The sequence below is a fragment of the Salmo salar genome, chromosome 13, assembly GCF_965601325.2.
Source record: "Salmo salar chromosome 13, fSalSal1, whole genome shotgun sequence".
NCBI lineage: Eukaryota > Metazoa > Chordata > Actinopteri > Salmoniformes > Salmonidae > Salmo > Salmo salar.
This window is the reverse complement of record NC_138303.1, coordinates 29,382,816-29,398,613: the sequence shown is the minus strand read 5'-3', so window position 1 is coordinate 29,398,613 and position 15,798 is coordinate 29,382,816. Positions and strand designations below refer to the sequence as shown.

At 45.1% G+C, this 15,798-nt stretch overlaps 2 protein-coding genes across 3 annotated transcripts in view; both read left to right on the top strand.

Annotated features, from left to right (window-relative positions):
• The window catches only part of LOC106566791 (semaphorin-3ab), a 31,340-nt gene extending 29,589 nt beyond the window's left edge, over positions 1–1,751 (top strand). For both annotated transcript variants that reach the window (XM_014135181.3, XM_014135180.3), the window contains exon 17: positions 21–1,751. In XM_014135181.3, the coding sequence (XP_013990656.1) occupies positions 21–464 (444 nt within the window). In that variant the 3' untranslated portion in view covers positions 465–1,751. The remainder of the gene's footprint in view (positions 1–20) is intronic.
• A 4,808-nt stretch (positions 1,752–6,559) lies between these two features.
• LOC106566790 (uncharacterized) lies at positions 6,560–14,145 on the top strand. The gene is made up of 6 exons (XM_014135179.2): positions 6,560–6,663; positions 10,199–10,845; positions 11,059–11,413; positions 11,865–12,034; positions 12,669–12,752; positions 12,902–14,145. The coding sequence occupies exons 2-6, from the start codon at positions 10,207–10,209 to the stop codon at positions 13,025–13,027; spliced, it is 1,374 nt and encodes a 457-aa protein (XP_013990654.1). The 5' UTR covers positions 6,560–6,663; positions 10,199–10,206; the 3' UTR covers positions 13,028–14,145.
• Positions 14,146–15,798: the final 1,653 nt, after the last annotated feature.

Below are 15,798 nucleotides of genomic sequence, written 5' to 3'. Positions count from 1 at the left end.
CACTCCTCTCTGTATTGCAGTTGCAGTCAGGAGAGCAGCTGGTGGTGATTGAGAGAGGTGTTCTGATCCGTCAGGCCGAGACGGGTCACTCTGGCGTGTACCACTGTCAACTGGAGGAGCATGGCTTCCGTTGGACTGCCGTCACCATCCGTCTGAGTGTGTGGAGCCCCTCCCGTGCCCTTTCCTGGTCCCCTAACAACCCCAACCCCAGCCCAGATGCCTCCCAGCCCTGGTACCAGGCCTTCATCCATCCCAGCAGCCTGGAGAAGCACTGTCAGAGGCTGGGCTTCCGACAACGCCGGAACCGCAACCGCGACCAGGATCAGACCAAGGACACCAACCGCAAGACAGGGGACGGCCCCAGGGGCGAGAGGTACAAACATGGAGGCCGAGATGGAGGTGGAGGAGGAGGCGGGAGGAAGAGCAGGAGCAAACCCCAGCAGAGGTCTCCACGAAGTGCTTAGATGCTCTACTGCCGACGACATGCTTTCTTCTGACTTACACCCTCAAACACTGTCTCACTCTCTCAAAGACACACACACACACATTTACAAAAACACATATTCATGTAGATTGGGGACATAGGAGGTTCAGTGTGGGCTGGACTCAGAAATGTGAATGTGGTTGCGTAGCGTGTTGTATGAAGGATGCACAGCATGTCCAAGAGACCGGTGAGGAATATATTAAGGCATGAAGAGGACCTGGAAGAATGTGGTGTCTCATAAGACACAGTATGGGAACTTGTCTGAGGAACTGACTGGGTCAGAGAAAAAAAATGCCCTGAAGGTGAAGCTAGCTGGGATCTGTCCTCCTAGAGAGGGAGTCAAAAGGACTCAAGCACGAGAGAGAGACTTAATGTGTCTCTGAGGCACAACATTTGTGATTTGTCTTCGATGTTTAATGTAAAAAAAAATCTTATTTAACTTTGTGTCGTATTTATTTCTGTTTTGAATAAAAAGGTTTGTTTCAGTAGTTGTATAGGTCAGTTTTATTTAGTAAATGCTCTGTGGTCTTCATTAGGCTTTCAACTCAAGCTTGACTCCACATAACTGGCATCATTGATGCTGGGTGTGTTTGACATTAGTGCATCAGAGGAATTAAAAGGGGGAAATCTGAGTCAAACTAGCAAGACTGCCAAAATGAAATGCAGCAAAGCTAAAGCATTTTTAATGCTGTAGAAAAATAAACTTTAGTTTTATGTTCTGGAGCAGCTGCATAAAAGCAGAGAGAGACAGAGACGTTTTTAAATGTTGTCAGACTTCTTTACTGAGCAAGGTCCTCGTGTGTGTGTGTGTGTGTGTGTGTGTGTGTGTGTGTGTGTGTGTGTGTGTGTGTGTGTGTGTGTGTGTGTGTGTGTGTGTGTGTGTGTGTGTGTGTGTGTGTGTGTGTGTGTGTGTGTGTGTGTGTGTGTGTGTGTGTGTGCTTTATTCACTACCATAAAGTATGATGGAAAGTATTTTATAATGAAACATGTAATGTTGATGCTTTCCTCAAAGACCTTGTTCAGATCCTTCCCTGATTCATTATGCGCTCATGTATTTAATTGTGTAGCGTATATTTATATCTCTGTGCCAATATTTATTTCATGTGATTTTCTAAATTGACTTTAAAATTAAATCAAATGTTTTCAATTGATCTCTCCCAAGTTAAGGAGACACCCAATGTAAATACTAAATTCTGCCAGTATGTTTTCATACTTTTCCTTTTTGTGCTACAGGAAACCTGTCAATAAACAATAGGAGACATACACGCACACATACAGTGCATTCGGAAAGTATTCAGACACTTTTTCCACATTTTGTTATGATACAGCGTTACTCAAAAATGGATAATCAACTTTTTACGGTCATCACTCTACACACAATACCCCATAATGACAAAGCAAAAACAGGTTTTTAGATTTCTTTGCTAATTTATTAATAATAAAAAACAGAAATACCTTATTTACATAAGTAATCAGACCCTTTGCTATGAGAGTCGAAATTGAGCTCAGGTGCATCCTGTTTCCATTGATCATCCTTGAGATGTTTCTACAACTTGATTGGAGTCCACCTGTGGTAAATTCAATTGATTGGACATGATTTAGAAAGGCACACACCTGTCTAGATAAGGTCCCACAGGTGACAGTGCATCTTAGAGCAAAAACCAAGCCATGAGGTCAAAGGATTGTCCATAGAGCTCCGAGTCAGGATTGTGTCAAGGCACAGATCTGGGGAAGAGTACCAAAAAATGTCTGCAGCATTGAAGGTCCCCAAGAACACAGTGGCCTCCATCATTCTTAAATGGAAGAAGTTTGGAACCACCAAGACTCTTCCTAGAAGGAGGTGACCAAGAACCCGATGGTCATTCTGACAGAGCTCCAGAGTTCCTCTGTGGAGATGGGAGAACCTTCCAGAAGGACAACCATCTCTGGAGCACTCCACCAATCAGGCCTTTATGGTAGAGTGGCCAGACGGAAGCCCACTAAGCATGACCCTAAGCACACAGCCAAGACAACGCAGGAGTGGCTTTGGGACAAGTCTCTGAATGTCCTTGAGTGGGCCAGCCAGAGCCTGGACTTGAACCGGATCGAACATCTCTGGAGAGACCTGAAAATAGTTGTGCAGCAACGCTCCCCATCCAACCTGACAGAGGTTGAGGATCTTCAGAGAAGCATGGGAGAATCCCCCCAAATACAAGTGTGCCAAACTTGTAGCGTCATACCCAAGAAGACTCAAGGCTGAAATCGCTGCCAAAGGTGCTTCAACAAATCAAATCAAATGTATTTATATAGCCCTTCTTACATCAGCTGATATCTCAAAGTGCTGTACAGAAACCCAGCCTAAAACCCCAAACAGCAAGCAATGCAGGTGTAGAAGCACGGTGGCTAGGAAAAACTCCCTAGAAAGGCCAAAACCTAGGAAGAAACCTAGAGAGGAACCAGGCTATGAGGAGTGGCCAGTCCTCTTCTGGCTGTGCCGGGTGGAGATTATAACAGCACATGGCCTAGATGTTCAAATGTTCATAAATGACCAGCATTGTCAAATAATAATAATCATAGTAGTTGTCGAGGGTGCAACAAGTCAGTAACACAAGAGTAAGTGTCAGTTGGCTTTTTCATAGCCGATCTTTGAGAGTATCTCTATCGCTCCTGCTGTCTCTAGAGAGTTGAAAACAGCAGGTCTGGGACAGGTAGCAAGTCCGGTGAATAGGTCAGGGTTCCAGCAGGTCTGGGACAACAGGTCTGGGACAGGTAGCACGTCCGGTGAACAGGTCAGGGTTCCATAGCTGCAGGCAGAACAGTTGGAACTGGAGCAGCAGCACGGCCAGGTGAACTGGGGACAGCAAGGAGTCATCAAGCCAGGTAGTCCTGCGGCATGGTCCTAGGGCTCAGGTCCTCCGAGAGAGAGAAAGAAAGAAAGAGAAAGAGAGAATTAGAGAGAGCATATTTCAATTCACACAGGACAAAATAAATACTCCAGATGTGACAGACTGACCCTAGCCCCCCAACACATAAACTACTGCAGCATAAATACTAGGTAAACAAAGTACTGAGTAAAGGGTCTGAATACTTACAGTACCAGTCAAAAGTTTGGACACACCTACTCATTCAAGGATTTTTCTTTATTTTTACTATTTCCTATATTGTAGAATAAAACTATGAAATAACACATATGGAATCATGTAGTAACCAAAAAAGTGTTCAACAAATCAAAATATATTTTATATTTGAGATTATTCAAAGTAGCCACTCTTTGCCTTGATGACAGCTTTGCACACGCTTGGCATTCTCTCAAACAGTTTCACCTGGAATGCTTTCCCAACAGTCTTGAAGGAGTTCCCACATATGCTGATCACTTGTTCGCTGCTTTTCCTTCACTCTGCGGTCCAACTCATCCCAAACCATCTCAATTGGGTTGAGGTTGGGTGATTGTAGAGGCCAGGTCATCGGATGCAGCACTCCATCACTCTCCTTCTTGGTCAAATAGCCCTTAAACAGCCTGGAGGTGTGTTGGGTCATTGTCCTGTTGAAAAACAAATAGTCCTGCTAAGCGCAAACCTGATGTGAGGGCATATCGCTGCAGAATGATGTGGTAGCCATGCTGGTTAAGTGTGCCTTGAATTCTAAATAAATCACTGACAGTTTTACCAGCAAAGTAGCACCACACCATCACACCTCCTACTCCATGCTTCACGGTGGGAACCACACATGTGGAAATCATCCGTTCACTTACTCTGCGTCTCACAAAAACACCATGGTTGGAACCAAAAATCAAGGCACACCTGTTAATTGAAATGCATTCCAGGTGACTACCTTGTGAAGCTGGTTGAGAGAATGCCAAGAGTGTGCAAAGCTGTCATCAAGGCAAAGGGTGGCTACCTTGAAGAATCTCAAATATAAAATGTATTTTGAGTTGTTTAACACTTTTTTGGTTACTACTGTACATGATTCCGTGTGTGTTATTTCATAGTTTGATGTCTTCACAACTACACAGTAGTCACAGCAGACACACAGCAGACACAGGAGGCAGATGGTTGGAGTCTTACAATGTTTATTAATCCAAAGGGGTAGGCAAGAGAATGGTCGTGGACAGGCAAAAAGGTCAAAACCAGATCAGAGTCCAGGAGGTACAGAGTGGCAGACAGGCTCGCTCTCTCCACTGGCTTCCTGTTGAAGCTCGCATCCGCTACAAGACCATGGTGCTTGCCTACGGAGCTGTGAGGGGAACGGCACCTCCGTACCTTCAGGCTCTGATCAGGCCCTACACCCAAACAAGGGCACTGCGTTCATCCACCTCTGGCCTGCTCGCCTCCCTACCTCTGAGGAAGCACAGTTCCCGCTCAGCCCAGTCAAAACTGTTCGCTGCTCTGTGAGGGAACAAGCTCCCTCACGACGCCAGGACAGCGGAGTCAATCACCACCTTCCGGAGACACCTGAAACCCCACCTCTTTAAGGAATACCTAGGATAGGATAAAGTAATCCTTCTAACCCCCCCCCCCCTTAAAAGATTTAGATGCACTATTGTAAAGTGGCTGTTCCACTGGATATCATAAGGTGAATCCACCAATTTGTAAGTCGCTCTGGATAAGAGCGTCTGCTAAATGACTTAAATGTAAATGTAAATGAAACATACAAGACAAACTGGCACAGAGAGACAGGAAACACAGGGATAAATACACTGGGGTGGAGACAAAAACGAGGACAGGTGAAACTGATCAGGGTGTAACACTCAAACCGGTGCGCCTGGCACTTACTACCATACCCCATTCAAAGGCACTTAAATATTTAGTCTTGTCCATTCACCCTCTGAACAGCACACATAAACAATCCATGTCTCATTTGTCTCAAGACTTAAAAATCCTTCTTTAACATGTCTCCTCCCCTTCATCTACACTGATTGAAATGTATTTATCGGTGACATCAGTAAGGGATCATAACTTTCACCTGGTTAGTCTGTCATAGAACGTTCCTAATGTTTTGTACACTCAGTGTATAACATGAGTATATAAATAATAAAATAGCAAAGTGGGTCTGACAAACAAGATATCCCATTAGGTCTGAACTGAATAAAGGAAGCCACACATGAAAACATTTTCAGTGCATTGTGTTGTGGTTCAGATGTGGTTGAACCTGCTCTCTGTCATGTTTGCGGTCTGTAAGCTGCTCCCGCACAGGACACTACATGGCTCAGGGTCTTTAGGTCTCCTCATGTCCAACTGAGGCTTCATCTAAATGGTGGTGAGATAGCATTTAAACATATGGTTTGTATATTGTGTGTGTTTCCCTAGATACCGGTGTCCTATAAAACAAATAAACAGATAAACGTACAATTGACAATGTTGGCTGTTGGCTCACTATTTGAGCACAAGCGAATGTATTGTGACACTATAAAAAACAAATACTTTTTTGTGTGAAGAATTACCTCAGAGTCCTTGAGCACTATGAGTTAGGGTTATAACTGTGAAGACATATATCCCCAGGGATAGTCTGTGTCCTGTATCTGCTCTGCCTCTGCCATCTTGAACATCACAAGATTGTGGCAGAGAGGCGCATGGGTGGGGCTCTCTCGGCACAGCTTACACATTCATGGCCATGTGGCAAATACTGGAGCTCAGTGACATCAGAAGTGATGGGCAATGGTCTCTGTCTCCCTCTGTGGGGAAGAGAGATAAGTGCATGGAGAACTCAGGTAAAGATGAAGGCACTGGAGGCAAAGCTCATAAGTACACCACAGGAGGTTGGTGGCACCTTAATTGGGCAGAACGGGCTCACGGTAATGGCTGGAGTGGAATCAGTGGAATGGTATCAAATACATCAAACACTTGGTTTCTATGTGTTTGATGCCATTCGGGACATTATTGTAAGCAGTTCTCCCCTTAGAAGCCTCCTGTGATACACAGATCAGTATCACAGTGTTTGATTAAATTCCATTTAATACAACTTCATTCTGAAATTATTCAGTTACAATTATTATGGGTTTTATTGTATTCATGAAACATCACATACTTACTACTGCATTTAATCATCATGTCAGACATGTACTGTGATGAGCTAGGCCTACTAGTTTTTCTATTATTATGCGGAACTATTGCGTTCTCTACTGCAGGTTGTAGGGAAAAATATACAGAGCGGACTCGACTCAATTTCATGGTTGACTAGATCTCTTGGAAAGCATTACACTGGTAAGTGTTTATTTATTTGATTATGCTAAAAACGTGCAGATATTTGATTTTCCTTAAAGTTAGTCGTAGAAATAAGTATTCCCACACATTTCCGGGTGATGGTTACTCTTGACAGACACGGAGTAACAAGGGAACTGAAAACAAGATAACATTCCGAGGCCTGGCTGCTAGCATCGACAGCTAGCTAGTTAGCTAACGTCATCTGACTGATGAGTAAACTGCTAGTTTATGGCTGATGAAAGCAATATGTCAACTTGCTTGTTGGATGTTGTGACCATTCTTTATGATTTTTACATCATTAGTCTGAGTTCGTATTGCTCGTTGTTTTACAGCCTCCTGTTGCGAGCTGATTAAACGTTAACTAACTAGCGGTAACGTTAGCTAATCACACTGACAGCTTGCCTGAAGATACCGGCCCTACCGTAACGCTTGTTTACACTGAGCTGCACTGGGGTTGGAACACAAACATGGTTACATTTTACCAGAAGATACTACTCTACCATTAAGCTTGTTTACACAAAGCTTAGAATACAATCATGGTTACATTATCCTGCCCTGAACTTAGCCACTGTTACTAGCGGGCTACCACCCAGTACTCAACCTTGCACCTTAGAAACTGCTGCCCTATGTACATAGTCATTGAACACTGGTCACTTTAATGTTTACATACTGTTTTACCCACTTCATATGTGTGTGTATATATTGCATTCTGGTCAAGGCTCATCCTATATAACCACTACTGTACACACATTTTCTATTCATATACTGTCCAATTGGCTGCCCGCAGATCAAGTTCCTTCTTGGGGCAAACTCAGTTGTGGTCTCAACTTACTGTTGCGAGGTAGAATACACAAGGTGCCATTTTGAAATTTGGTTGCGTATCAACAGTTTTTCTCTTGTTATATCAGCCACTGATGGTCATCAATTAGCCTGTGTCAGCTAAATCTTTCTATTGGTAAGTTAGTCTAGCAGCCAGCTATCTAAACTTGTAGGTCGAATTAGAGCCCGGGGGGGCCCTCATTGATTTTGTAAGTCAGTCTCACTCAGATATCATATTAAAAACTGCAAGCGTTTGTCACCGCCCCATGGCAAAATGAGTAGAATTGCACGTAATTAAAACACTGCGGCCCCTCATGAGTTGTGATTTTTTTTTTTTGTGTGTGTGTGGCCTCCACACCGCATCAAAGTTTCCCATCCCTGGCCTTTACACACCAACATATATATTTATATTCCGGACTCTGACATTGCTCTTTTTAATATTTATTTATTTTGGGGGATTTTTGTGTATTGTTCGGTATTACTGCACTGTTAGAGCTGTGATAAAATGTGTGTACGTGACCAATAACACTTGATTTGTTTATGACGCCATGGAGCTGGCGCGAGATATGGGTTGAAAAATGTACCTCAATGCAGGGATCGGATATGCCACTTTATCCAAATGTTACCTTTATCCACACCGATACATTGAGAAGATTGAAATACTGCTAGTTTTCCTGGAAAACTTCCCTTTTCATCCTCATGCTAGCTACATGGTATCATGACCTTCGTTCATTTCTTTGTGCATGCCGCCACCTACTGTGCGGTAGTGTGTGGTCGATCACGTTACATTTTGTGATACAAAAATAAAAAAATTCACCACCAACTAACCCTACACCTATATACCACTATTTCATACAAGTAAAAATGCACACCCCATTCAACTACTTTGGTCCTACACCAGGCCAATGGCATGGAAGGACGGGACTCTTTTGTTCAGCACACCTTAACTCTTCTGCAGTAAAACTCAAACACCCAAGTACTTCTCTGCAGCTGCCACCACAACATCTATTTTCTGTAGATGATGTTCTATTTCTGCGGTACAGTTGATAACCATGGCAATGAACGCTAAGAAGCCAACCTTACTGAAGAACAAATGCATATCACTCTGTATTGGCCTAGCTCTACTGCTCACCCTTGACCCATAATCCTCTACTGTTTTCACTACCCCAGCATACTGCACCTTCTGTTCGACACTGACCCTGGCAACCTCAACCTGTCTCTCTTGCACTGGGCACTTCTGATTCCAAGCAACATGGGCACCCCCACAATTGACACACACAGTTTTTCCACTGATAGTACACATTCCTTTGTCCCATGTGCTCCTGCACACTTCTCACATCTTGGAATCTCCCTCCTACACATTGCTGCAATATGACCATAAGCTTGACATCTAAAACACCATAGTGGGTTCGGCACAAAAGCTGTCATGGGATAACTGACATATCCTAACGTGACTTTGTCGGGTAAAGACTGCTTCAAAACGACAGACTGTTGCTTCTCAGTTTCACCACGCTCGCCACCGGGTCGGAATCTTCAAGTTCAGTTGTTCCACCTCAACAACGAATGCCACCCCAGTGATCACTCCTTTCAACGGCACACTGCCCCCAGAGAGCAAAGCAAGTCACAAGTCTTGTCCCTGGACAGAAGAAAGACAGAAGAACATCACAAGACCATTTTTAGCTACCTTCACCAATTTTAAATGTACCCAACTTTTTTTCTAGCCAGCCTGGTACTACATATGAGTCAGCCAGAAGGCAGGGATCCACTTTCTCTAAAAAAGTAACTCCCACTGGGCCAAAATTATCCTTTTAATGACCATCCTGGCAAGGCTCTGACTCAGGTCTTCACCACACCTGCAACTGCAGGTAATTCATCCTCACTCTCGTCAGGTTCAATTTCTGAGCTACACTACATGACCAAAAGTAGGTGAATACCTGCTTGTCAAACATCTCATTCCAAAATCATGGGCATTAATATGGAGTTTGTTGTTCAACGCAACGTGCCATTCCGTAATGACTGCTGTGGGGAAAACTAGCAGTAGCCTTTGATCTTCTCGATGGAGCAGTATGGATAAAGGTACAGTGGAATCCCTCAATTGAGATACGCTTTCCGACCCATATCTCATACCGGCTCAACGCTGTCTTAATGTAACCATGATTGCGTTCCGACCCCAGTGCAGCTCAGTGTAAACAAGTGTAACGGTAGGGTTGGTGTCTTCTGGCAAACTGACAGCCAGCTAGTTAGCTAACTTACCTCATACAAACACAGGTTGCTAACGTTAGCTGTTGTTGGCCAAAGATATTCTTATTTTGTATTGTAGTCACTCAACCTTTGTTATATTTTAGTTTTCTTGTGTTTGCTGGATTGCGTTGAGCTGCAAAGTAGTATTTTTGACAGTTTAGTTTGGTGGGTTTTCCAATGTATGCTGGCTAGCTGTACTAGAAGTTGCTTCGATGCAACTAAGCCAGTTTGTTTGGACGTTTGGCTGTTAACAAGAGCTGAATAGAAAGCATTTTGTGTAATATGTTAAAGTCTTTCTCCCACCCTCCCTTGAAAGCAAGCAAGCCCCAATAACAAAGAGAAGCTAGAGCCCTACGTGGGCAAGTTGATGTGCAATGATTTGTTGAATCCAACCCAGTTGTTTATAGTTGTAAGTATGCATGCATAGGGAGGAGGAGAGCGTGTCTGTTGTTATCTGACATATTGTATGCAACAGGTGTAGGGATGAGCCTCTTCCCTGTGATTGGCACATATGTGCCGGAAGCAACCAATGGGGTGGATACACCAGACTCCCCTGGATCCTGCAGTGAGAATGGCCCGCACACCTACGCCCCTACCACCCCCTCGCAGCTCCTGAAGTTTGGGGGCAGGGTGCCAAGTCCTGGGCATGGATCCCTCGACGGGACCCCTGGAGAGACTGAGAACTGTGTGGATGGAGAGAGAGTATGCCATGTACAAGAAGACCCCATAGACACTCCTCACAACTACATGTCCCATTCGGACAAACAACACAAAGACACGCTCCTAGCACAGCCCTCCCGCCCCACTGCCACATGCGTGACAGACACAAACCCACACGTGGCCCCTCAAGACATGTCCCTCACTGGACTCCTCCAAACAGATGAGCCCCTAAATGATATTCTGTCTAGAGACTCACAGCACACCTCCACTGCAACAGTCATTCGATCCAAAGACACAGCCCCACAGAGGGACACTCCCAGTGCAGACACACTTCAGTCAGAGACAGAACACACAGAGCCTCGTAACTGCTGTTCTGTAGAAACAGAGGAGGAGGAGGAGAAGCAGGAGGTGGAGAGCGAGGAGCAGCATTCAGGAAACACCCGGGCTGAAGTCTCAGCTCAGGTGAGTCTGCCATATTGACCGCTACTGCCCCTGTACATAATCGTTGAAGTGCCAGAGCCAACAGCTCAAGAATAGAATATAGTACTTTAATCATTGTAATGCGGAAATGTTTTCTTTTTGTACTGATTTTTTGACCACCTGCAATAGTAAGGATATACATGTGTATTGTTCATACGTCTGGTACCGGTATGTAAGACTGCCTCTTCCTCTCAGCTTACAGAGGAGCCCTCAGCAGCAGCTCCCAGCCCAAGCTCTGCCCCAGCCGAGAGGCATTCGTCAGACAGCTGCCCCTGTCCGCCCCACGTCATGGCCCAGGTGCACGTGCGGAACGTCCCCGAGCGGGAGCGCATCGTTCGGGGCATGCAGGACAGCAAGAGTCTGGATGAGATCAGCCAGGCGTGCGGGGGTCGGGGGGGGCAACCAGAGGGCCGCAGGGCCACCATCTCCTCTGCCCTGGAGCTGGAGGGAACAGTCAGTCACGACGGGGACCTGACCCACTTCATCTGCCGCAACCTGGAGCAGAAGATCAAGATGAGCTCCAAGCCCAGCCTGGACTGTGACTGTGACTGTGAGTATAGCACCGGAGGACTGCAGGGATCGGATGGTTATTCACCTGGGTTGTATTCATTAGCCACCAAACAGAAGAAAACTGACTAAAACGGGGAGAGACCACCTGAACTTGTCCAGTAAGATACACTCGTTTTCTTTTTCTGTTGCAAAACGTTTTGCTACAGTTTACCTGAATACGACCCTGGTGATCAGTGAAATGCTGATTCACAAACTGCGTTTTCTGTAATGATTTCAGTGATGTGTTAGAAGCTGCAGTTGAAGGCCGAGTTCCAAATCAAATAAATTCTTCCCCTTTCCTCTTGTGATTAGATTAGCACCCTCAGGAAGGGTGGGAGGACGGATGAGTGTCATAGCACTGCTTGGATGAGGGAGGCTGATTTGGTTTGCTTTGTAGACTGTCGAGATAAGGTAGTAATTTCCTGTGTGTGTTTCTGTCTCTCTGTGTCCAGCGGACTGCTCGGGTTCCATCAGTAGCAGGGGTCGGGGGTCGTCGTTGCGGCAGCCGGCAGACATCCCTCCCATCGACCCTGCTGTCCTGGTGGACCTACAGAGACACACTCAGGATGTTGCCCACAGTGTGGAGCTGATGATGCGCAGCCTCAACGGAACCATCCAGAATGTACGTGAGCTCAGTTTGTTCACACACGTACCATTTTGATCTGCGTTCGACTATCCTATTAGTCCTGCTCTGCTATACATTGCTTATTGTATGCTGATATTAATGGTCTGCTATGTTATATAAACTGAGTGTACAAAACATTAAGAACACCTGCTTTCCATAAGACCGGTGAATCCAGGTAAAAGCTATGATCCCTTATTTATGTCACCTGTTAAATCCACTTCAGTCAGTGTAGATGAAGGGGAGGAGACAGGTTAAAGAAGGAGTTTTAAGCCTTGAGACATGGATTGTGTATGTGTGCCATTCAGAGGGTGAATGGGAAACACAAACAATTTAAGTGCCTTTGGTATTAGGTGCCAGGTGCACCGGTTTGAATGTGTTAAGAAGTGCAACACTGCTGGGTTTTTAAACTCAACAGTTTCCAGTGTGTATCTAGAATCGTCAACTGATAACTGTGGGAAGCATTGGAGTCAACATGGGCCAGCATCCCAGTAGAACGCTTTCGACACCTTGTAGAGTCCATGCCCTGACGAATTGAGTCTGTTCTGAGGTTAAAAGGTGGTCCAACTCAATATTAGGAAGGTGTTCCTAATGTTTGTACACTCAGTGTATGTCTTTATCTGTGTGTGTCCAGATGACAGCGCTGAGTGTGGGATACATCCAGACCTACAGAGACTCAGTGGACAGCCTGGGGGAGTCTGTTGACATGAGCATAAAGGTGAGAGAAGAGAGAGCTTGGCTAGACATGAGGTAAATTATGATCAATGGCAATCATGGATGCTTGTTGTGTCATAAGTATATGATGTGTGTTCACTTCCTCCATGTATTCAATCGTGTGTGTGTGTGTGTGTGTGTGTGTGTTCATAGGGAATGTACACGCTGATGGCGCGTTGTGAGGAGCTTGATCGTTCCATGCAGCCTATCCACACCCTGGCTGCCCAGATCCGGGACATCAAGCGCACCCTGGATGCCCTGGAAGCTGTCTGCAAGTAGCCCCTCCACCCTGGAGACCCCTCTCCCCCAGAGACCCCCGTCCACTGCAGACACTTTGCTAACCTAATGACCCCCTTCCTCCCTGGAATCACTGCTACTAATCATGCTAGCTTCATGGATGATCTACACTACCCCCCTCTCCTCACCCCTCCCCACTCCTGAGATCCTCGCTCGGCTAGGAGCCCTCCACCTGACAGAACTTGAAGGAAACGGAACACTTGATGCTTTTCTTAATGTATTCCCGTCCGACCCACTTGGTTTAGATTGCACTAACTGCTGCTGCCCACACGGTGGCACTCTCTCCCTCAAGTTATCATTACTCACTGTGGTATCTATTACTTTAATTATTTAGTGTTTTACTTTTCTATTATATCCCAGTTTTCTTTCTCTGTATTGTCAGGAAGGGCCGGTTGTTTATGAAGCATGTGCCGAATAAGGTTTGATTTGTTTGGAGCATGAGCTTTAGGAAGGGTTGTGATAAGATTTAGATGTCAGTCACTTCTTAGGCAGGTTCCTGAAACTGCCTGTGGCAGGTTTTAATAGTAACATGAGACAGGTGAAGGTGTGGGGGTACATATTATATTGTAGAAAGGGCTGTCCCTCCATGTTGTATAACTGTTAGTAACAGGCTGTTACCAACCAAAAGCCATTCCCTGTAAAGCTCTCCTCTGTGTTCCCTGGATGGTATGTTGTGCTTTAGGAGACTGGAATCTTTTGTCACGTCACAGGTTGGCTGGTAGGTAGGCTTGTCTCAATTTCTAACATATCTATTTGGCTTAAATTGTGTTGCCATGGTGAGAGGTTCTGGACAGCTGTTACATGTAACATGCCCTTACAGGACCTGTATTCTACCAGATGTCGTCAGACCTGCTGAAGCCCCACCTAGATAAGGCAGCACCCGCACACTGGATATAAAAGGCTGTAGGAATATAGACTTTGGGGGGGACGCATGTTTGGCTGGGGAGAGAGGGATGGCCTCCTCTAACTGCTCTTAATAATCTCTGTACAATCAGAAGCACCTTTGTACATATATATTTCTGTAACAAAAAAATGATTTATCTACCCTTTGTCCTAAGTGTATATTTTAAGAAAAATAACAAATTTACATGAGCTGCAAAGAGTAGCTGTCTGTTTTTGTTCCTTGTTTGGTTGTGATGACATGAGTGCATAGATACAGGACATCTAGAGTGCATCCAATACATTTTATATAAAATATTAGTACATTTCCACAGAAAAAGGCATGATTTATTGTAATCACAATAGCATGACCAGTAAGAACACAAAGGTAATATTGAATGGTGAAGTCATCTCAGTTGATATGACTGCAGAAACATGTTGTAGAATGTGTGTTTGCATTGTGTTTGAGGAAACAAACTTGGGAACCATATTACAACAAACCCATTCTCATGTAAGGAGTAGAGAGAAGAAAAGTGTGCAGATTAACAAATATGAGTACATTTTTGTCATTTAGCAGACACTCTTATCCAGAGCAATTAGGGTTAAGTGCCTTGCTCAAGGGCACAGTGACAGACTTTTCATCTAGTCTGCTTGGGGACTCGAACTAGCGACGTTTCAGTTACTGGCCAAATGCTCTTAACCGCTTGGCTACCTACCGCCCCAGAAACATCCAGTACTGGCCTGTTATGAAGTGAACACACACAACTGTCGACGAGACAAGAAAGGATGGCAATGTTAACCGCATCCTTTGAATAAAAAGTGTATATGTTTGTTTAGACAATACAGACCCCAAAAAATTATCCACTTTCCAAAATAAAAGTATATTTTTCAGATTTCATTTTTAGAAATAGATCTATTTTGTACCATGCCACTTTTTTATATACTAGTGCGACAGTCTTTAGCCTGACCTGATAGTCCAGCAGGTTAGTCAGGAGTTCAGGCATAAGTCTGTGTTCAGGCTAAGGCTTAAAGTTGTGGTTAATACCAGCAGTAGAGGTAGGAGAGGTGCAGTGAGTGACGGTCCACTGTGGTTCAAGAGAGCGAGGGTGGGGCTGGTTCCCTGGTTCAGCTCACTCAATAAGGGGGGATTCAGTCTGGCTGGAAGGGCACTGTGCCCTGACCTCAGCCCTGTCCTTGAGGACCTCCTCAGTGACTGGCCCCTCCAGGGACTTATACCACTGGCACTGTAAGTCCCTTCTCCAGGTTGCCAGGATCCAGCTGGTCTGTGACCTGCACCATCTCTACCTTCCTCTGTGTCATCAGGAAGTTGGAGGGCGGCAGGTGCAGGGAGGCAGAGCTCTTGGATTTGCGGCACAAGCAGTGGCCACGCCCCTGGCATAGGGAAACGCCGCACAGGCGGGCGGCTCTGGTCACGTTGACGGCGTATGGGCCCAGAACCTCAAGCATGAATGTGGCTAGCTCTGAGCAGGCTGTCTGGGGGGAGACACAGACAGAGGGGAAATGTCATTTTCAGACCTCAGACACAGTTACATTAGTATGACTGACAATGTATGGAAGATTTAAGAGATCTGAGTCCTTGTCAATGGTGACCCGTCATTCAGGGCAGGTGGGGCAGAGCCCCACCTTTTTAGCAATGCCTGTTTTGCACGTTATTTTGGCATTAATACGTGTCACATATCAGTTTGCAAACCATGTAAAACATTTTAAATATATCATTGAGTTTATAAAGCTGCATACAAACATGGTCTCTTTTTTGTTTTCTTGAATGAGGCAGCTCTAAAATGCAGGTGTTTCATCTTAGCTCAGTGCTTTCTTTGGTGGTGGGGCAAGCCAGCAGAAAATATGGAGCGTTG

Excerpts from the sequence above, each read along its gene's own strand:
- LOC106566790 (XM_014135179.2), top strand. The coding sequence starts at position 10,207 with ATGAGCCTCTTCCCTGTGATTGGCACATATGTGCCGGAAGCAACCAAT. Across the intron at positions 10,846-11,058 it reads GGGCTGAAGTCTCAGCTCAG|CTTACAGAGGAGCCCTCAGC; the intron begins GTGAGTCTGCCA and ends TCTTCCTCTCAG. Across the intron at positions 12,035-12,668 it reads TCAACGGAACCATCCAGAAT|ATGACAGCGCTGAGTGTGGG; the intron begins GTACGTGAGCTC and ends GTGTGTGTCCAG.